This window comes from Talpa europaea, assembly GCF_964194135.1.
Source record: "Talpa europaea genome assembly, chromosome: 5".
Lineage (NCBI taxonomy): Eukaryota > Metazoa > Chordata > Mammalia > Eulipotyphla > Talpidae > Talpa > Talpa europaea.
Genome location: NC_140071.1, coordinates 131939554 through 131962440, shown reverse-complemented (window position 1 = coordinate 131962440; position 22887 = coordinate 131939554). Strand labels below are relative to the sequence as shown.

General features: G+C 38.7%; 1 protein-coding gene across 4 annotated transcripts in view; it reads right to left on the bottom strand.

The window, feature by feature from the left end:
* Positions 1 to 1019: 1019 nt before the first annotated feature.
* Positions 1020 to 22887, bottom strand: part of PPARGC1A (PPARG coactivator 1 alpha) — a gene marked incomplete at both ends in the record, with an annotated part of 631219 nt that continues 609351 nt past the window's right edge. For 3 of the 4 annotated variants that reach the window (XM_084233498.1, XM_084233499.1, XM_084233501.1), the window contains 6 exons: positions 1020 to 1123; positions 5693 to 5844; positions 6178 to 6299; positions 16960 to 17080; positions 17232 to 17336; positions 17872 to 18787. In XM_084233498.1, coding sequence (XP_084089624.1) covers positions 1020 to 1123; positions 5693 to 5844; positions 6178 to 6299; positions 16960 to 17080; positions 17232 to 17336; positions 17872 to 18787 — 1520 coding nt within the window. The remainder of the gene's footprint in view (positions 1124 to 5692; positions 5845 to 6177; positions 6300 to 16959; positions 17081 to 17231; positions 17337 to 17871; positions 18788 to 22887) is intronic. The other variant, XM_084233500.1, reaches the window with a different exon arrangement.

The following is a 22887-nucleotide window of genomic DNA, read 5'->3' as shown; positions in this document are numbered from 1 at the left end:
ATTTAACATCTGTAAATACTTAACTACATCGGAGAATGTAGCCATGACACTATCTGAACACATCCCCGAGAGTTTCCACGACTCTCTTCAGTCATGTAATATGGTGTCTGCTCCTCAGAAAGAACCACTGAACAAGCCGCACGCTTGACCATTGACAAGGCTTTTGAAATTTGCGGTGGAGATCAGCATTGTGGACATTTACATGGGTGTCAGGATAAAAGACGAACTACAGAATCTTCAAAATGTTAGGAAAGTTTAGCATTCCAGTGCCCGCCCACAGTATCCTCTCCCACCCAGATTCCATGACAAAAGGAAAAAAGAAAAAAAGAAACGAGAGGGAAAGGATATTAGTTCTACGGAACCTGTGGTTTCTTCCAGATTGTCGTGTACTCATTACCTTAAGAGAGAAAGCTTGCTTCGAGTTGACTTTGCACTTTCTTAAAAAACAGAGAACTCAGGCTGATGCCCAGACATCAGCGGCTGTCATGTTAGGGTGATTTGTGGTTGGTTGGTTGGTTTTCTTTCCTTTTGAATTTATGCATTTTTTTTTCCTTTTGAATAGAATAGGAACATTTTGAAGTTCTAGGTTTTTAAGTGTGTCTTCATGGAACTGCTGCCATTTGAAGTGGTTTGCCCTTGTACACTCTGGCCAGCTGCCCCCACTCCTCACCTGAATGCACATACTTCCCCCAAGCCAGCACACTTTCTTGCATGTACACACACACACACACACACACACACACTCACCAAGAGACTCCAGGGAAAGCCAAGCTGACACCCATGAATAAACATGTGCTTACTGCATATCCATTCTGTCTCTTGCCTCTTCAGCAGCTGTGTTCATGTAAACCATTGTTGCTGTTGTTCTTGTATTGTTGTTGTTTTGTTTTTTTTTTTTTTTGTACAGAGTGTAAAGTAGGAGAAATTCCTAAGTATGACTTGCAATAGTCTGTTAGGGAAGGACGCACTGTCCCGTGAGGTATTCACCGTCCCTCTGTCATCTTCAACCAGGGAACATGTTACCTGCGCAAGCTTCTCTGAGCTTCTTTCAGTAAACTATCGAAATCCAGAGAGTCATACTTGCTCTTGGTGGAAGCAGGGTCAAAGTCATCTGAGTTTGAATCTGAAAGAAACCAGGTGAGATTAGATACTCCTTAGCCAATGGTTATTGCCTCAAGCACCTAGGTCAAGATTGCTTGATTCAATAGCAATTTATGCAACAAAATAGGCTTGCAAAAAAACGTGTCCCCTTCCCCTTCCTGGCATGTTAAAAGTTCCCTCCATACATTGGATGGGGAGGTACAAGGCAATGAAATGAATTTTTCTATTCAACTGGACTGAGTTGATTGACCCTAAAGTCAAATGAGGAGAGAAATCATTATGACTTCACCACTTATCACCCCTCTGCTTCCCTTTGAGGCAGGAGGGGTAACTAGTCTATATTTCAGGACACCCCACCATAGTATAGCACACTCTCCCCAAATTAGAAGATTTAGGGAAATGTTTTATGTTTAGAGAAGGTAAATTCAATCTCTATTCATTCATGAGGCAGGAAAATGTACTGATATGCAGGTAAAAATGAAGTCCTGGTCTAGATCCTTCAGTCAGCTTTGAAGCAAATTTCTACAAGCTACTTCAAACAGCCCTTCACGAAATCTTTGTGTTTTAGCAATGATGGATGTAATGTGGAATTTTGTTAAAAATTGTTTTTTTTCGCTGTTGACATCTATGAAAAAGGCAGCTATCCCTGTAGGTCTTAAAGGAAATCTTGGAAATATAATCTTGGAAATATAATCTTAGACAGCCTCTTGAGAATATGTTCATGCTACAGAGAATACTTATGTGAATGGAAGACAAAGTCTGTCTGAGAATCATGAACTATCCTACTAAACTATCCTCTGGGTTCTACTCAAAATAAGTCTCAAAATAACCATGCTCAGCATGCAAGAAGACAGTAGCATTGACCTCAGGAGTTGTTTGGCTATAAAGGTTGCAATCCTCAAGCTCCCCAGCTCCAGGCTGATTTGCTCCCTGGGCTTCGACCTACTGTAACCATCTTAGATTTAAAGACAAGGGAATTCCTTCATCTCTTTTTTTCTTTCATTCTTAATCCCTTGCCTTTCCTGCCTTTCTTTCAACAAGTTTTTCCAAGTAAGTACAAAAACAATAGCAACTACCATCAATTTGAGATAAACGAACACAGATAAAAATGCCATTTTTTCTTCACTATCAACTTAAAAGTCAATTCCTAAATGATACTGGCTTCTTCCTTTTTATTCAAAGCCTAATGGACAGTTTGCTTGTATGACTGAAGCCTTGTGAGCTTTGTTCAAATGAAAATTTGTTTGTAGAGAAAAAAAAAAGTCCTACTTGTTGCTAAAGATTAACTTGGAATCAGAATTCCACTTGCAATGAAGGAGGAAGAGTCTTCCAGTAAGACTGTCTGTGTGCTGTGAGGTTAGCATAGTACAGTCCAGAATGTACACACATATTTCCCTTGGAGGAAATTTTGAGATTACTTACAATATAGATTATTTATAATGTAGATTATTAGTTATAATGTAGATTACTTATAATGAGATTACTTATATTGGGTTTTCTATATAACATCAGAATTTATATGTAAGTATAAGTTGTACACCAAGCTAATTCCTCATCAAAATTAATCTCGACTTAATACTAACACATATTTTTGCGCTGGTCCTACAGTCCTAATTTAATTTCTATCTTTCCTCTTTAAGCATTTTCACTGTAGTCTTTGAGAAAGACCCATTTGTTTATAAGACTGAAAGGTAGACTTAAATCCCAGCTTCACTACTATAACCTGGATCATTCCTTAAGATTCTGAGTCTCATTTATGAAACTAGCACATATATAGCAACAGGAATCATTACTTTACACACTGAGAGTATTGTGACAGACAGCAGTTGTAGTAAGTGGCTACGGTCACAGAGAAATGGATGTGTGAGCTAACTTAATTTGGGGGAGCAAATTTGATTAAGTCTACCTAAAGTAATAGCTCACGTTATTCTAAAATTAATCTGTATCACATCATTTTCACTATTTTTGACACACATGTAAGCTCTTAGTCCCTCTATAAGTCCAGTTCACCTTATTCATTATTCATGATCTAAAACATTTAACTCAGGAAACTAATACAGGGTATATATGATGTTTTTCAGTTCTAATGCTAGTCCTGGTGTTGATTCTTCCATTTTAAAATAATGTGAAATTTCTACCTCTATTCTATTGTCCTCACTTTTATTTATCACTATAGCTACTATTTATGGAACATCTATTTTATGCCAGGCACTGTGCAAACAACTTCACTAACATTTATTAAATCTTCATAACAACACTATTGGAAGTTGGACAAATGGAGAACCAGAAGCTGAGGATATTTAACTGTTGGTTCAAGGTCAGAAATTAAGTCAGGTTAACTATCAAGTCTGCAAAACCAGGGATCTTTTGACTACACCACACCCACACTCAGATTTACTACCCTTCATGCAATTGTAGGGCTGAAGGGGATTGGAAAAACCATGCTACTACAATACACATCAAACATGCTTTTCAGAAAATACAGAGCTGGCTTAGTGATGGCAGAGTTTCTACTGCTGCTGGCTAGGCAGAAAGATAACGAGAGGGGAAGCATTCTTCTTAGAAGTATTTCAGGGAGGCTCCAGTTCAATTTGGAAGCACGATGCAATCCTCCCTCTACTAGTGATGAATCACAATCTAAAGGCCCCTCTAGGTAGCTTATTTTAAACTCTAGATGTTTTGAGAGACTAGAAACACCCTGGCCTTCATCACTGAAGAAAATAAGTCAAATCAACTCAAGACTTCAATCTGTCTTGACTGTTTTTATCAGCCAACATTTGAACAAATGACTTGCCACCTTTTATATTTTCATCCCTAGGCGTCTATCTCTCTAAGAGTCAGCTGCCTCTCTCGTGTTTCATACTATCTATTTAGCTTGTGAAGTGAATTATAGCATATTCCCCCTGAACAATGCACACCACCTATATCAATTACTCTAGCAAGACATCACTTCTGTGAGGGGAGGAAAAAACCCTGTATTAGATATTCAATCCTTTCTTCATACCAAGTCAATGCAAGTGCAGGAAGGTAATGCATGGGAATAGATTTACATGTTAATTTTGGGATTATAAATTATTTTAAAATAATTATGCCACATGCATGAGACATTTGCCATTTTCCTTCCTTCATTTATTCATCTAATAATTTATAGGCTCAAAATGCACACATTAGATAGGGAAGGTTTTGCAAAGGAACAAAATTAAAATTGGAAAAGAAATTAAGATGTCCATTGTGGCATTATTTATAACAAAATTAAAAATTGAATAAAGGTTTGGCTATAATGGAAAAGCTAAAGAAAATGGAATAATTCACTGAAGAGAATACTGTACATACTAAAATATAAATTATTTTCAATCCTGTGAATTCCAGTAGAAAATAAATATGTAAAATTTGAGAAAGGTAGAATTTATATATGTGTATATATATATGTATATACATATATACACACAAGTTTATAGGTAGATATAGATATGTATATATCATGTCACCTGAACCATATGAAATTAGTCTGGAAAATAAATTCATATGATATTAATTGATAAAAGTAGAATTTATTTATGTGTATATAAATATATATATGTATGACCTCAATGACTAACGAAATTTAACAGTCTAGAAAATAAAGGTATATAATATTAATTAAGGAAATATATATATAACATATATATGAACTTAACTATAAGAAATTAGACATTCTAAACAAAATACTGCATGTCAAACCACATATTAGGTAACAATTGTTATCTTACGTTATAGGCTGATAATAGGTGATTTTACTACTTTTCTTAATACTTTTTTATATTTTCCAAATTTTACCCTTTGAATCTACAAAAGTTTTATGACAGAAACAAAATGTCCTTATGTATGTTTCAGTTTCCTTATCTGTAAAATGGTACGAGTATAACACTCTCTACCTGCTAGGATGGTTCTGGTAATTACATGAGAAAATGCCTAGCGCCTGGACACACTCAAACAAAACAAAACAAAACGCCACATATTTTTCATCTACTGTTTTAAAGAAAGCATAGTGTGATTTAGCCTATGAAATTCATTCCCCCTCTCAAGATGTAATTTGAGAGTTTGTGAGATCAGAAGGAAACAAAACAAAGGCTGGCATATTCTGTTTCATGAAAGTGATGACAATGATATAAAAGGACTCAGGATAGGCACAAGAAAGCAATGCCAGGCACCAGCATATACAAACACACACACACAACACAAACGCATGCAGACACACTCTACCACACATGCACACAACGCATGTGCACCAAAACACAACATACTAAATACACGTATACATAAAACACCACATAGCAAGCACACACACACACACACTAATAGCACAGAGGTTCAGCATCTGGGTAGATAGTACAAAGAATTTACTTCTGCCCTTTTTATCCAAGACCTAAGCCTCTGGCTCTTGAAACTGCCTCATACAACTTAAACGAAAAATAAGATAAAATCTATATTCAAATATCTCCTCTAGTAAAATAAAGTGATAGTCCAGGTCAACATAGCTCCAGTTTACATTTGCTTCCATTCTGAGCCCTACATTATGGATTCCTCATTCCATGTACAATAAAATCCATACCTAGGTCTGCATAGTTAGACTTGAAAAATTGCTTGCGTCCACAAAAGTATAGCTCGAAGTCAGTTTCATTCGACCTGCGCAAAGTGTATCCATTTTCAAGAGCAGCAAAAGCATCACAGGTATAACGGTAGGTAATGAAACCATAGCTGTCTCTGCAATGGACAAAGAAGAAAAGTTCAAAACTAGTGAGGGAGCATTAGCATACGTGACCTGAACTCCCTCTACTTGGGGAGACTTCACCAGGGCCCATGTCGACATCCACCACATCCATTTATCAGTGTGATAGTCCTGTCAAGCAGCTAAATACTTATTTCTGGGACAGGAAATCTCAACTAGAAAGATTAATAAATAGGGATGAAAGAAAATAAATAAGGTTCTGAACTCAACATGTCATCTGTCAAAGCATTCTCATTCTAGTAATCTTATGGCCATAATTTTTTACATATGTCAGCTTCTAAACAAGAAATAATCTTGAAGATTCTCACCCATCATCCCGCAGATTTACTGTGCACTCCTCAATTTCACCAAAAACTTCAAAACGGTCCCTCAGTTCTGTCCGTGTTGTGTCAGGTCTGATTTTCCCGACATAAATCACACGTCGTTCTTCCTAGGAGGGGGGAAGTAAGGAGAGACTTTTGCTAGTTCTGGAAAGAGGAAAGAAGTTGAATCTCTAGAAACATTCATAAAGGTGCAGGCATGCAGAACACAAACCCACAGAGCATGCCAATTAAAGTTAAACATTCCCTAAAACGAATGAAAGACGACACTTGGACCAAGTTTTACTCTATTTTGTCAATATTCCTCGTCCTCACGTGCACCTGATTCTGCACCTCACTCTCTTCTGCCTTTTCTGTCCATTTCTGTTCTTTTATCACATTAAATTTTATGTAATAGAAGTGCATATATGTATATGTACATAATGTGTTTATGTATATATATATATATACACACACACACACATATATAATGTGTGTGACCTTTCTAATTACTGAATAGCTGAACAATACCTGTTAAATATGTTAATACCTGTGACTTGATTATCAGTCTTCAAAATTGGTAAGAAACTAACCTGACTTGCTAAGCTTTAATTTAGTTTAATTTCTCATTAGCTCAGAACTCTAATTATGAGATGTACAAATGTTGACATTCCTCAAAACAGCAATTGTCAAAGTTTAGTATAAATAAAAATTACCTAAGGTGCTTATTAAGGATGCAAATTATTGGGGTTTACCCTAGTTTTATTAAAACAATTGGAAGACAAGGTTCAATGATGTTCATTTTTAACAAGCACACCCCAGTGATTCTGATGCAGGTGGCCCAAAGACAATAATTTGAAAAATATAGTATTAAAATGTAGGCCACTTTAAACCATGAGCCTCTGAAGAATAAGAGCTATAAAAGAGGCTATAAATTTCACTTTGCCAGTGAATCTTATTTTAGGAACAGACTATAAGGGTGTGGCCTAATTTTCACAAGTGGAGTCAATATCATCATAATCTCAAAGTCATCAGTAATTTATAACCTACAAAATACAGGAAGGCTATTTTATAAGCTGAGGATGGTTCCCTCTTATAAACAAACATGAATGCATCCTTAGTATAAGAAGCAATGCTTTTTTATCTCTTGCTCCAAGAAGATAAGACCAAAAGTGATGATGTGTCTCAAATCTGGCAAAAGGCTTTTCAAGAATATAAAGAGTTAATGTTTTTAAAATGGGCTTACCAACAAGTCTACCAAAGTCAAACAAGAATGAAATAACTTAAGATTGCAAAAATTTAAATTAGATGGAGCAAAGAGTAGGAAGCAGAGAACTAAGGCACAGACTTAGCTTGTCTGAGAGTTTTCTCTGGAAATAATAAGCGTATACTGCCTTGGATGATGTATAAAGTAATTTAGGATTATGATGAAGAGGTCTCCTACATTATTTACTGAGGTCTTTCTTTTTCATATACCCATAGTTAGCAAAGGAAATGGCAAACATGGACATGTAATAAGTGCTTGTGGAAAGTTAATGATTCTTACAATTATTTTTTAAAAAAAATGGAAAAAAGTAACTTTTTTAATAGTGGTATCAAGATTTACAGCATTATATATGATTAAGAGATATAGGAGCACACCTCTTTAGGTGTATGCTACTACACCACACCCATCACCAAGGCACCCATTGTCCTCCATCATTGTCTATTGAGCCCCTCCACACCCTGCTCTCCACCCCTCCCTTCTGCTCTGGTAACCTCAATTCTAAAGTCAGACTTCTAGAGTTTATTATTCATTTGGTTCTGTCTGATTCACTGGTTTTGTTTTTCAAGATTCTACATATAAGTATTTGTCTGGTATTTGTCTTTCTCCTTCTGACTTATTTTACTTAGCATTATACCCATCAGTCCCATCTGTGTTGTTGCAAATGGCAAAAGTTCATCTTTTTTATAGCTGAATAGTATTCCATTGTGTATATAAACCACATCTCCCTAATCTACTCATCTGTCCTTGGGCACTTAGCTTGTTTCTATAACTTAGTTTTTATAAACATTGCTGCAATAAACATAGGAGTGTATATATCCCTTGGGGTTATTGTTTTCATTACAAACATTATAATGTATATCTTCCTAGGTGGTCTGTCCCATGTTTTGTCTTTACCATATACAGCACTCATGTCTATTTTCATCAGGAAACTTCCTATGAGCTTCACACACAAATAACAATGATGCTATCTGGCACCTTAGTTAGATGTAACTTAGGGACCAAATAATTAGACCACATTATCCAAATCAAACTATCCAGTTCCTTTTCTCCCCAGCATGTCTTTCTCAGTGTTTTCATAACAGTTATATCAGGACAAAAACTTGAATGCCTCCCTTCAGTCTTGGCACTCAAGTCCTGTTGATTTTTATCTCTGAAATATCTCTCTAGTCTGTCCTCTTCATTCTGTCTCCCCTAAATCATGTTATCAATATCTCTTTCTGCTCAAATATAGCAGTCTCTTAATTTAGATCCTGTGTCTATTGACCCTCCCCCATTCTAGTGTTTTCTGTCACAATAGCTTTTGCTGAGGGAATAAGACTCCAGTCATGCCAATTACCATCTAAAACATTTCAATGGCTTCTCACAACATTGATGGAAAGACCTAAATCATTGACAGGACCAAGCAGACCCTTCATAGTTTAAATTGTCTTCATGATGGGCTCTCACCTACCTAATCCCATTTTTTCTTTACTCAAATTTTCAGCCACATTGAGCTGCTACACATCCCCAGTTTATACTTTAATCCTTCTTTCTCATGGCCTTTGCACAGTTGTTGTGCTACTTGGGATGTTCTTCCCACACTGCTTCCTTCTCATTCCCTCAACATACGCACTGTTTAGAGTTACAATGAATGCAAGAGTTATTTCCTTCCTGAGGTAAGGTCAGGCTTCTTATTAGTGGCTCTTACAGAACACTCAGTTTCCCCTTTGTAGTTCTATGCCACATTGTAATTAAATAATTAATAGCTTATTCAATGCTAAATGCTATAATATCCACTACAGCAAAAGTCTCATGAAGAGCCCATGTCTGTCCCATTGACTATCGTATTTTAAGGGTCCCTGAAACATGCCAAGTGTCAGTGAATATTTGTTGAAAAACAAATTAATCATCAATCAATCATTTTTAACACCCCATGCCTTTGTTACAGGCTTAAGTGTCAGACATGTGGCGCAGTTATGTTTTCAGGAATCTCACTCTTTAAAATCACCCCCAAAAATCCGAGGTAGGGCTCTACCAAAATAGTGGTTAAAACACAATTCCTCTGGGCCTCCCCTGGTGGTGCAGCGGTAGAGCGCTGAGCTGTGAAGCTGCCTGCAGCCTCTGCAGCACTGGTTCGATCCCCAGCCACCGGTGAGGGTCCCACATGGCATGCAGACCTCTCCTGCTGCCTGCTGCTCCCCTCAGCAGTGTACTTTGGTCCTTCTGCCTGTTCTGCTCCCCGCTCTGGCTCTGGTGAATTCTCTCACTCTCCTGAGCTTCTGACTGTACCCAGTGCTTGCATAAATAAATAAATAAATCTTAAAAAAAATAAAAAACCCACAATTCCTCTGACAACTGCTACTCAGCCTAAATAACTGAAGACAGGATGGATGGTAAACAGAGCAGCCTGCCGGATTTACTTCCATGTAGATTATATGTCTCAATTGAAGGCAGAAATTGTGTTGTTCCAGAGCACCCAGCACATTCTAGAGGTCAATATATTTAAATGAATGGTGAGGCTCATCCCCATGAGTAGAGAAATCCTAACACCACATTCCTTTCTATTTACACAGCCAGCTTGAGCCAAACAGCCAAATGCATGGGCCCATTATCTAAACTTCCTGGCACCTGTTTGCATGGATGTTATGGATATTTTTTTTAATGAGTCTTTTCAGGAAGGTTAATACTATATAGAAGAAAAGGATTGGGGAATGTAGAAGAGAGAGAAAGAAATTGAACCATCACAAAGAAATTGCTCAACTACCATTATGGGAATACAGTCTACGTATTTGGAAATTCAAAGTTAAAGCTAGAATCAACCATATGCACGTCCATATGCAGACATATTGGGACAGTCTCTGAATTGCTTCTTTATACGAAGCTCTATGGAACAATGATTCCACAAAGAAGATAAATCAGAGAACTTTATGTCAAATACTGACACATTCTACAGCGAAAAGAAGACACAACTTTGAAAGGAGAAACAAAAATACAAAGGGCTGGCCCATGATCACTTAAATTACCTATTTGTCTACCTCTTATCTCCTTTTATGAAGCACAGGAATGAGACCACGTCTTGCTACCTTACAAACATCAGACACTGACTATATGTTGAAATTCTCATTTGAGAAAATGGTTAGAGCACCTGGTTTTCCTAGTGCTAAAAATGAAAACAAAAGGCATCTGAAGGTCTAAGAAGCAAAGACAAAAATCTTTCCAAGATTAGCTAAAATGTCTAGCAAAGAACTGATTATTTTTTAATGTGATGCAGGTTTATTAGACAGATGAATAGATTCCATATCTTTAAAAAACCTTAACATTTGCAGGCAATTTTTCAACACATTAATTTCCAAACAGGAGATGAAAGGAAAAGAAATCAAAATGCTTAATAACATTTCCAACTTCTTAAAGGCTTGGAGGAATTCAAAACCTTTGGAAAAAGCTCCTTGAAAAATGATTTTCCAACTAGGTTTCAGTATTGAGGAGGATGGAACATTTATCAAATATATTTTAGCTTCAATTTTCACAAAAGCTAGTTTACTGATGGGGTAGATAATAAAATTGAAGATTTATGTTACATTAACAGGTATAGTAAATCCTCATTATATCAAAACACGGGGGATAGATGAAGAAAAAAAATGACGGAGTTAACAGACTTTGCATTATCAAAATCTTCATCAAAAAAGTATAGAGAGCTTGCAGTTAACTTAGGAAAACATAAAATATGCATTTCTCATCAAACAATAAGATACTTCTGGCAAAAGGATTTGGATGTAGAAAAAAGGAAATTAGTAGGGTAATTAACATTTATTGAACTCTAATATATGTCAACTACTATGCTTGGTTCTTTTTTATGGGTTGGTATCTCCCTGGAATGCCATGCTGTGAAACAGAGAACAGCCTGATAGAATTAGGTTTGGGTTCTTAGAATTTTATTCTCTACTTACAAGTCAGAATATTATAAAAATATCTTCTCCTATGCTAAAGAAATTGCATGTCCACTCTAGCAAGGAAATACTTGTGTTCATTCTAAATTAGCTCCAACCTTCTTTTCTCAAAAATTCCAAAGATATTACAACTAGGTAGATGAGTGGATAAAATCCATGTAATTTCTAGAGTAAATTTGTGTAGTTAGTTATATATGCTATCTGAAAGATAAAGTAAGAGGGGTGAACAGACATGAAAATTTATAGATGCACAGAAAGGCTAAAACTCTGACAAAATGCTAAAAAATGTTTTTCTCTCTTACTCTTCATGCTAATTACAATCATCTGATTTGGTAGGGACTCAGTAAGTGTACTACTAGGAACAGCCTTAAAGAAGAAACAAAACTTTATCATTCAGTTAACCGGTTACTCCCTTTCAAGTACTACCAGGGAAATTTCTCCTTAGTGAATAAGGTTGTATAAATATGAATAAATGTAGGTTTTTCTACTTAAGAGTTATTATTCAGTAAGAGCTAAGGTGCAAAAAAATAATAACAATAAAACAAAACACTGGTACATCAGAAAACATGAAAATTACAGAGTGGGAGTATGTACTAGTGCTTTTGATAAAATGATCATTTCTAAGTAAGTGAGTCCATACTTAAAATAGAATATACATGCAATCACATGAACTATCTGTTGAAAAATTCTTGAATAGAAAATTATTTCTTCCAAAAAGAGCTATGAAAAAGTATACAATTTTTTTTCTTTTGATAGAAGCTGACAATTATCAGTCAGGATGTATTCTTCCTGGCTGCTGGGTTACACACTGACCAATAGAGAAGAGAAATAAAATGGCAAGTCATGGCCCCCATGCAGCTGGCTTTGGTTTTAAGCACTGAGTCATATCACAATGTCTAGATTTGCCCTTAAATTAACATCCATTATCATGTTTTCTGGCAGAGAACTGTACAGATTGCAAATGGAGGAAGAATTAGAACTCCATAAGAAATCAGAACAGTGACACTTTAGACATTAAACACTCAACTCTGGCTTATGGAGTTCCAATATAACTTCAATTGTTCTAAACCTATGAGACTGAGAAAGGCGGAGAGTGAGTTGGTTTCGAGAAAGAGCTTAGATGGAAATTGCAGGAGAGAAGAGAATTCCCATCTAAAATATTTCCATCTAAAATGATGGGACTATTCAACCACAATATATGATACTGTGTTAGTAAATGTTATTAGTCTTCTGCTGACTCTTATTTGATTTATGCTAGTTGGTCCAATTAAAGGCTTCTAGATCCTTAACAAAGAAAAGTTTATAGACCTCCTAAACCCTCATCTTCTTAAGAGACTCATAATAAAAGCAATATAGATCACAAAGTAAAGGTAGCAAATATTGATTTTTCAAAATATTAACTGTAACATGAACTTAACATTTTTTTCACTTCCCCTTTGGAACCTCTGGTTTGCTGGCCCCCTAAATTACATGATGCATCTGAATTAGCGGATAATTCAGCACTGCACCCAAGACTTTCTAAATGCAACTTGCTACTAATTCATTACTTTAAGGGTGTCTCAAAAATCTGAATGGAAATTATCTACCACATGAGCTTAACTGGACCTTTCTGGTTCCCTTAGCTGTTTCATGAATGATTTTTTTTCAAGCCAATCTTGCCAAGTGAGTCAAAAATCATTGCACGTATCTCCTTGCCCAAGTGATAAAAATATACTTTGCAAATGCATTGTGGCACAAGAAAGCAGATCTTTTTGAGGAAGGAAATCAATCAGAAAATCTTTCTGTGGGTAAACTCATAAGCAGTTCCACTATGCCTTCAAGACAGACTCCAAAATCTTTATCATGACCTACAGGGCAACTGAAGGATCTGGCTTCCACAGGGACTTCCAGAATCATTTCTTTCCACTCTTGTACCCCAGTGTCAAATGACTAGTCATTCCCCAAAATGACTTGCTTTTTTCCAGAGACTTAATATGAGTTGCCACCTTGTCTAGAACAGTAATACTTAATAAGAACATAGTAGAGCATATGCAATTTCAAATTTTCTAAGAGGCACATTTTAAAAAGTAAAAAGAAGTAAGAACTTCCCTTTTAACAAGATGTTTTATTTAGCTCAATGTAGTCAAAACGTCATCTTTTCAACTTGTCATTGATATAAAAATCTGACATTTTATACTCTATTTTCATACTGTCTTTGAAATATAATCACATTGTGATGCCTCTTAATTTCAGACTAGCTAAATTAGCTACGTGGTAAGGGCTACCCTATCAGACAGTGCAGGTGGAGAAAACCTTCGCCCACCTCTCTAGAGGGTTCAGATCAATCTCCCCTCCCCCAAAGGCCCTCCCTCAATTTGAGGTGTGGATCCCACTTTTATGCCACCATGGTACTTTAGATATACCCTTCACAATAGCACTAATCACACTATTTTGCTGTTTGCATATCTATCTGACAGCACACTTGAAGTTCCCTCACTACGAAGACAAAGTCTTAATTTTATCTCCCTAGAAAAAAAATTGTCACATAGTTATGAGTTTTCACTGATGTCAGCAGAAGTAGCATATAATTGTCCAAACACAAATGACTCAACAATAAATCCCCAATCTTTGTATTAAGTTCTTTCTACCTGCAAGACACGGTGCTGGCAAAGTAAACAAACTCTATGTGTTATGCTTTTTTTAAAATGCTTTTCAATACCTAAAAAAAAAAAAAAACCCTAAAGTCAAATTTCTCACAAAAGTCTAGTTAATTTATAAGGATTTAAAATATATCAGTTGACACTTGCACTCTGTAAGTCATCATTCAAAGACAACTGACAAAGATGGTCTTAGTCAGAGAATGAACCAAGGAACTGGTCAACATTTGTGACACCAAGCGAAGGCAAAGGCATCTACTTCTGTCATAGCTTTTGTGTTAGGTCTGAGCTATGGCATGTAGACCAATCATGTTATTTGATCTATTAGGAAAGACTAAAACTAAGGACAAGACACATCCCTCCCTTTTTTCACTCTAGACAAATATCTGACACTAAATTATCTTGGGGAGGAATAAAATAAGCACATGTCATTTATCTACCTTTATCTACACTGCTGCGGTTATAATTATATTGTATTTTGCCCAAATGAGCAAATACATGACGAAACTATTACTCTCTCTCTTTAATGTCATATTTTGGTTAGAAACATGAAGGATTTTATAAAATACGAATTTGCAAACACTGCAATAACCATTTTCCTATGTACTTGTTTGATACGACTCTCTTTTATAAAGATTAACTGTAAAGTGCCATATTAAGAGACTTTGTAAACTATTCAGCAGTCATATAAATGTGAGTTATTATAATTATTGAATAGGCTATTAATTAAATACAGAAAAATTAGAAAAATTGAATTTTTAATTTTCATTTGTCTTCCTAAATGTTAACTAATGATACTCTAACAGATCTTAATATCACAGCTCATTTGAAAGTTGAGAAAAATGAAAGAAAGTATACTTTTCATTAGGCCTTTGATTCAGTCTTAGGTAGAATCAAAGCTGAATGGCAGAAAACACCCTAGACCTTTAGCCCTAGAAATTCAATTATTTCTCACTTCTTTCTCTGTGTGTGAACAAAACCTCTCAGTTTGCCGGTTTCCTCTAGTTGCTACAGGCTGGCAAATGCTGGATTTGACTCTACTGTCAGCTCTTTCATGTAGGTTTATAATATTACATTGATGGTAGTGGGTTTTCTTAAAGGTACCATATAAACTTACTCTACAGTTAAAATACTTTCTCTAAGCCTTAGTTAGTTTATAGCTCAGATATGTAAAAAACTGATCTGCACTGAAAGCAGCTAGACAGACAGGCAGCAGCTGCTATGGCTGAAAGCAATGCCATCGCTGATGGATTAGCCATGGCTTCCTGGGGCACTGGGCTGGGGAAGATCTTAAGTCTCCATGGCCGCTCAGTGGGAAAGAGTTCCATCATCGATTGATTGGGAATGTCTGCCATGGACGTGCACTGGATGCTGACAATTGGAATGCCTCATTTTTGTCATCCAGGGTCTAGGTTAATAAGCAATAGGAGGGAGCTGGGGTAAAGTCCACCTGTTAATCAGCAGCTGCTGAAAAAGGATACTGACCTGCAGTTAACAAACAAATTTAACATAACCAGGATCTTTACACTGAAGGGCCAGCCCTTCTTACATGGCACGTGAGTGCAACAGCTTTCAGTGAGATGTGCCAGCAAACATTATGGGCCACTGGAAAGCAATTCACAAGACGGGTGGGTGTGTCAACTACCCAGTTAAGTGTGGACCCAGCAAAGCAAGAAATGACTTTCTTAGCAAATCGTCAGCAACTGCCTATTGTAAATTTGGCTTGAAGCCTCATCTCTCCATGGACAATCTCCCTCATCTGCCAAAAAAAGCCAAAAACTGAAACTCAATGATACCACCTCTTTTTCCACTCAGAAAAAAAGCAGAGAACAGTTTTTAAAAAATCTCATCCTCTTACCACTAAAGCCAGTATCTGCCTATATAAATCTCCACTCCCTCCATTTTTAAAAATAAAAGTTGAAAACAGTAATCAAGTTGAGAATATGTGAGAAATAGGAGATAGGAATGAGAAGTTTACTGAGTAATTTTTTTTTCCAATAATCTCTGTTAAAAGGGATTGGGGACCCCCTGAGAAGTTTTAAAGTCAAAAGGTTGAATATTGCTTATTCTTTTAAAAAAAATGTTTTTTTAAGATTTTTTTATTTATGCACACAAGAGCTGGGGTACAGGCCAGAGGTGTGTGGGGGGTGAGAGGATTCACCAGAGACAGAGTGGGGAACAGAACAGGCAGACTGACGAAATACACTGCTGAGGGAAGCAGCGGTGGAGTCAGGAGAGGTCTGCTGCACCATGTGGGTAGCTCCCTGGCCGGGGATCGAACTGGTATGCAGTGGCTGCGGATTGCTCTATAGGTTGCATCTTAACCCCTTGCACTACCAGGGAGGCCCTGAATATTGCGTATTCTACCAAAATCTTACCTTTAGTTTATTTTCTAAACTTGAAAAATTTAGAGAGAGAGAGAAGGAGAGGGAAGGAGGGAAGAAGAACTGAGGAAGAAAGAAAGGGAGGGACAGAAAGAGGGAGGGCGGGAGGGAAGAAGAGAGGAAGGGAGGGTGGATGGGGGGCAGAGGGAGGGAGGAGGCAGGGTGGGTAGGGTTGGGAAGGAGGAGGGAGGAGGGAGGAAGGACCCTTCATTAAAAAACGACAGCTTGGGGCATCCCCGGTGGCTCAGTGGTTGAGCGCTGGGTTGTGAAGCTGCCCGCAGCCTCTGTGGCGCCGGTTCGATCCCCGGCTGCTCCCCGGCCACCGGAGGAGGGTCCCACATGGCGCGCAGACCTCTCCTGCCGCCCGCTGCTCCCCTCAGCAGTGTACTTCAGTCCCTCTGCCTGCTCTGCTCCCCGCTCTGGCTCTGGTGAATTCTCTCACCCTCCCGCGCTTCTGACTGTACCCAGTGCTTGTATGTATAAATAAATAAATATATAAATATATAAATAAATGAATGAATGAATGAATAAATAAATAAATATTGAAAAAAAAAAAACGACAGCTCCAGGTTGCTTACAATGGCCTTCTGCCTCTGCCTCTCCCTTTGTTTGGCCCTTTCGGACTCCCGCTTCTCGTACTCCTTGCGGTATTCTTCCCTCTTCAGCCGTTCATGCTGGTACTCCTCGTAGCTGTCATATCTGAGAAACATAATAGCATCCCTAATTCAACCAGCTCAATCTGCATGAGCAAAATGGACAATAAACCCGAGAGGGGGAGGGCTTCTAGGTCACCCCTTGTCATCTCCAGGAGGGAACCGAGCCCAGGAAGGGAAGGGACACACATCGTTACCTGGGCCTGCGGCTGTAGGGTGACCTTGACCGTGATCTCGAGCACAGGGGAGAATTTCGGTGCGCACGGTGTCTGCAGTGGCTTGACTCATAGTAGTAGCAAGATCTGGAAGAGAGGAGAAAAATAAAGCAGGTGTTTGCCACCGCAACTGAGCCCAGGGGATGGGCAGAACTGAAGATCCTGCGGACACCACAATGCACCCAGGCACTGTCTTCCTAGCGACTAGTGAGACTTCCCAGGGACGTCTGTGTCCGTCTAGTCCACTCAGCGGTCTGGAGTGATGTGTTCTCTCCCCGCGTCTCTTATTGATGGGAATGCTGAGTGCCAGCCTGTACACTGTCAGCTTTATCGTGCACGGATCTCGGCTATCCTGGCACAGGGCAGCTCTCCAGGTAATGGAAAAAGTGACAAGAGCAAGTTTCTTACAAATTGCTCTCTGATGTGACTGGCTCAAGGCACTGTGCTCCAGGCGGGCAGAGTTCAGAGAAGATGGGAGGAGTGTTTCTGCACTAAACAGGGTTCCAGCAGTGGTGGGGATGCAGTGGTGAGGGGCTGGGTGATCTGTGTGGTCTGGATTTCTTTTTTTTTTTTTACTTCCGGGGCGCACCTTATTCTCTGGGTGGGTTTGGACAAGGTTTACCTGGAAGAGGATCTACTGCCTGGGGACCGTGATCTTGACCTGGAATATGGTGATCGGGAACACGATCTGTGTCTAGAAAAGGACCTTGAACGAGAGCGCATCCTTTGGGGTCTTTGAGAAAATAAGGATTTGGGTGGTGACACGGAATCTCTACATGGAGAGTTAAAAGAAGAGCAGGAAGGCGACACATCGAACAATGAATAGGACTGCGGGCCGTCCCAAGGGTAGCACAGTTTATCACTTTCATCTTCGCTGTCATCAAACAGGCCATCCATGGCTAGTCCTGAATTGATAAACATAGGTAGTTTGGAGAATTGTTCATTACTGAAATCGCTGTCCCTCAGTTCACTGGTCTTGTCTGCTTCGTCGTCAAAAACAGCTTGACTGGGATGACCGAAGTGCTTGTTCAGCTCGGCTCGGATTTCCTGGTCTTGGAGCTGTTTTCTGGTGCTGCAAGGAGAGACCTGCTTGCTGGCCTCCAGTGTCTCTCTCAGGTAGCACTGGTCTGAATCTGTGGAAGAACAAATCTGCCCCTGCCAATCGGAGGAGACATCTTTATATTCTATTTGTCTAGAGTCTGGGAGCTCCTGTGATAGATTAATGAGTATTTCCGTTTTGGAATTAACTGACTGACAATAGTCATGGTCACCAAACAGCCGGAGACCTGGCCGCTTGGTCTTCCTGTCCTCGTGTCCACTGCTGAGCACTGAGGTCTTGCTGAGCTGGGCGTACAACTCGGACTGTTCTGGCCCTTTCTTGGTGGCGTTATGGCCTGAGGTACCAGAAGTCTCACTTTGCCGAGGCTTCTTGGATGGCGGAGGCACCACAGACTTGCAAGAGGACTTCAGCTTTGGAGAAGCCCTGAAAGGATTTTCTTGGTTGGCTTTATGAGGAGGAGTTGTGGGTGGAGTTAGGCCTGAGGGGAAAAAAATGAAAAGAAAAAAAAAGGGGGAGAGAAAGAGAGAAAAGAGACAAAATAATATTCTTAAGTGCCAGAATGTTTGCCAAACTTTTTCAAGATTTCAACAATGCTTCAAGCTGAGTGAAGCAGAAGAAAGTAAATTCACAACAAGAGGTAAAAAAGTGACTCTATTCCTCTACGCCTCTGTCACCAAGAAAAGATGACTCCACAATGCCTGGCAGCAGGAAGAGCTGTGATACTTTGTATTTCCAACACCAATGCTAACAGAGTCTGCATCCCAGAAAACATTAAGGCGTCACTCCGGCCTCCACCAGCACCAGGCAATACCCAAGCTCTCATGTTCAAGGGCATCGTATTGTCTGCGGTGTGGAAAATGAACACGGAGGGACCCAGGGGGATGGCAGAATCGCTTTGGTAGCATTTGTCTGCAAATTCTGCTATGGAGGAGTCAGTAGCTCAGATTGTTGGTCCAGTCAAGGAACTTTACCCTAGAGTCAAAGAATTAGACAACTTTTCCAAAAAAGTGTAATGCAAAATAAAGGTGTCATTAAAAATAAGTGCTAAAAGATGTTGATATGTGACTTCCTAATAAAAGTGGGGAATTATTAAAGTTTAAGAAATGGTGGAATGACATCAAACGCGGGATGGGGGTGAGGGAGGGGTTGACAGGCAACTTCAAAGTCCAGTGAAATACCAGGAGGGACTCAGGACACTAGACACCTCCACAACTTGAAGGCGATGGTTCTTTGTCTCCACAGTTCATTAACTTAGTAAACCATGGCTAATGGAGGCATAATACATTCTTGTAAGCATAACTAATACATTCCGTCTAAAATATGGCTCTGCACAGAAACCTAAGAGAAGAGGAACACTAAACAGTGCGGGGCAGCAGACCATTTTATTTAGAGCACAACATTAGGGTGGGTTATGAGGCTGAAGGATTGGAATGAATCCAAGCTTCAGCTCCTAACTAATTAGATAAAGGAGAAAGGAAGAAGTAGAAAACCTGTCAGCTGGTGCCTTAAGTGCTTTTCTACAGAAGGGCAGAAATTCCATCAGAAGTTGTTACGGGAGCGGCTGGGAAGTCTAGAGCCTCCACTCAGTTTCACCCCTGAGTAAGTCCTACTCATCCCTTTATGCCAAGAAAGAAGAATGGTAACATGCCTGCAGAGTCCATGGAACTTTGAAGAAGGGCAAGCTGGAGTTCAAATGACTTTATGCTTATAAGGGAACATTGTCGTTTACAATATACTTTCTACTTTGGAGGATTAGCGAGCACTATTCAGCAGAAAGAACTTCAAGTCTGCTAACAAGCCTGGGGTTAGACTTAAGGCAACTGAACATTTCAAGGAAGGGCAAAGAAATCTTAGCTTACTAGGGGAAAAATTATATATACATTTAAAGAACCAAGTAGGTCACAGAAAACCACATGAAATTTTGATCTGTACAATATGACACTTCCTCTCTCTCCTACTTTATAATAAAGAGATGGAAAAATTAATATTTCCCTAAAATGAAATATTTTACAGCATTTTTATTATGCATGGCTAATTCCCTCTAATTGAGGGAAGGAAGGAGACAAAAGTGATGGTAGTTTTGACTTTGGAAATTCACCCCAAAGATCCTAAGAACTGGGAAATGCAACCACTAAGATGATGCACTTTGCTCTTCCTTCTTGTCACATTTGAGGTTCAAAAATGCCTTCCATTTTTTTCAATATACGTTTGTTGAACTACCATTTATGTTACATCCTTGTTCATTTTTTTCACAATAAAGAATTTCTGTCCACAGTTCTCCCACCACCAAATCACCCATAATCCTCCACCACAGTCCATGGTGCTCGGTGCTCTCCCCACCCATCCAGTCTCCTCCCTGTTCCTCTTCTTCTCTCTCTCCTCTTCCTTCCTAGATACCTCAGATCTACTTTCAAAGGTTGCTTTTAAAGTTGTCTTCATCTGATCCTTTGTTAGTTTCTCTATATCCCACATATAAGTGAAACCATCTGGTATTTAGCTTTCTCCTTCTGGCTCACTTCACTTAGGATAATCCCTTCCAATTTTATCAGCAACTAGTCCTGGCTCTACCTCACTCTGTCTGGGCGATCAAAGGGAGGTGGCAATGACAAGACGAGTCTCTGCCTCACTGCACTATATACTCTTTTGTTCCCTCTTTCATAGACAATTATATCTTTTACTCAATCTGAGAAATGCCTATATGGCCTATCCCCCCACACCTTATTTCCTTTATCTTTTTGCACTGCCTCATTCCTACATGCTGATTTCGGCCACATACCACCATCAACCCCTATTACAAAACATTTAAAGATAGTAAATTCCCATCAAAGAAATCACAAGTTCTCAACTGTTTCTCATAGGAAGCAAAGATGCTCAAATAAATAATGATGAATAATCTCCCTTGGCTGAGTAAATAACAGTCAAGTATTCCAACTGACAGAGCGCTTGAATTGAAGGAAATGACATTCAACATTCTAAAACCCAACTCCATACATCTCTTCATGATACCCCAAATAAGGGTAATTTTTACTTTTCCAGTAATTTCCTGCTCAGTAAATCAAGACTCGCTCACTTGATACTTATCAGATATTGCTAGATATCTTACTCATCTCTTTTTGAATGTGAATGATATCTTTTCTCTCCAAATGGATATAAGCTCTTAGTAAAATGTTGTTTGTGCTTATTTTTTGCAAAATCTTTTCTCAGTTTTATTTGCATTTTTCTAAATCCTGCTTCGGTCATGGGCCTCACATTTTAGAGGCCCAAGAATCATTTGGGAAACTGATGAAACATTTTTAATGAGATGGTCCCCAGACCGCATGGTGAGAGCTTCTGTCCTCCAGTGTCTGTGCTGCCCACAGCTTGGACTCAGGGCAGTGCATTTGACTGACATCCTAGACACATACAAAGAAACCCTAAACTTCAGAAACACCAAATTAGGCCACTATTAAAGAGAGACTGGTTCTAAAAATAGTTCAGCTATCTAGGGATTTTAAATATAGAAATTCTTTTTCGTCTTGAACATTTGAAACCTTTGTCCTCGTACCTAAGCTCATTATCACTTAAATAACTGATTCTCAAGTTGCTCTTGGGGGTGGAGACACCCCATTGTAGTTTCTTTGAGTCCAAAACAAAGTCTTTCAACTCCTTCAGGTATTGCCCGCCTGCGGCAACTACACAGTCACCCACTGGGCACCTCTCCTGGGCTGGAGCCTCCCGAGAGTCTGTGATTATGATGCTTGTGATTATGATTATATATTATGATGTCTCCTTTTTAAAAAGGACAATGATGTCCTTTGGGCTGAGACCCTGAAATTACATGTTCTCGGGAGACTCCAGCCCAGGAGAGGTGCCCAGTGGATGATAAATAAATAAATAAACAAACAAACAAATAAATAAATAAATATGAGGCAACTATTTATGACTGGAAGTAAGAATATTTTCTTGCATATATTCTGAAAATTTATAGAAACACTCTGAGATTAAACAAATACTCCCTGGGAGCAAACCTATCAGGGGCATGCATTTGTTCAGCACTATTTGCTAAGTCAAAGAAGTGATACTAGCTTAGTGGGTGCTTGGTGGCGGGTGGGTGACAGTGACTATCCCTCAGGAGATAGTTTTGATCATCGATGATCAAAACACCAGCAAGGATGTAAAGCAATCAAAATTCAATAAAAAAAATTAAACACAAAAAGGTAATACTTGATTGGTGGATGGAAGATATTTTAGGATTTATGAGCAGGTAAGTAGAGGAAAATAATTCAGATAATTCTCTCAACTTTTTACTGTTTGCCAAAACGTCTTTCATCATACCATACCTCAGAGCAAGACCGAGAAATCTCAAGGATCACAACGCTTTGGATCACCAGTGCCTCATTGAAAAGACATTTCCAGAAAGAGCCGAGACACAAAACCAAACCACGCAAGGTAAAACAAAAATGTAAGAAGTATTTTTTTTTTTTAATTTTAAGTCAAACTTTTAAGAACTACGATGGGACAGGTAACCCTTTACTGAACTAATTGGATTTCGCTCACCTCATTTTCCCAATCCAGAATTGGTTCCCCTGGGGTCAGGGC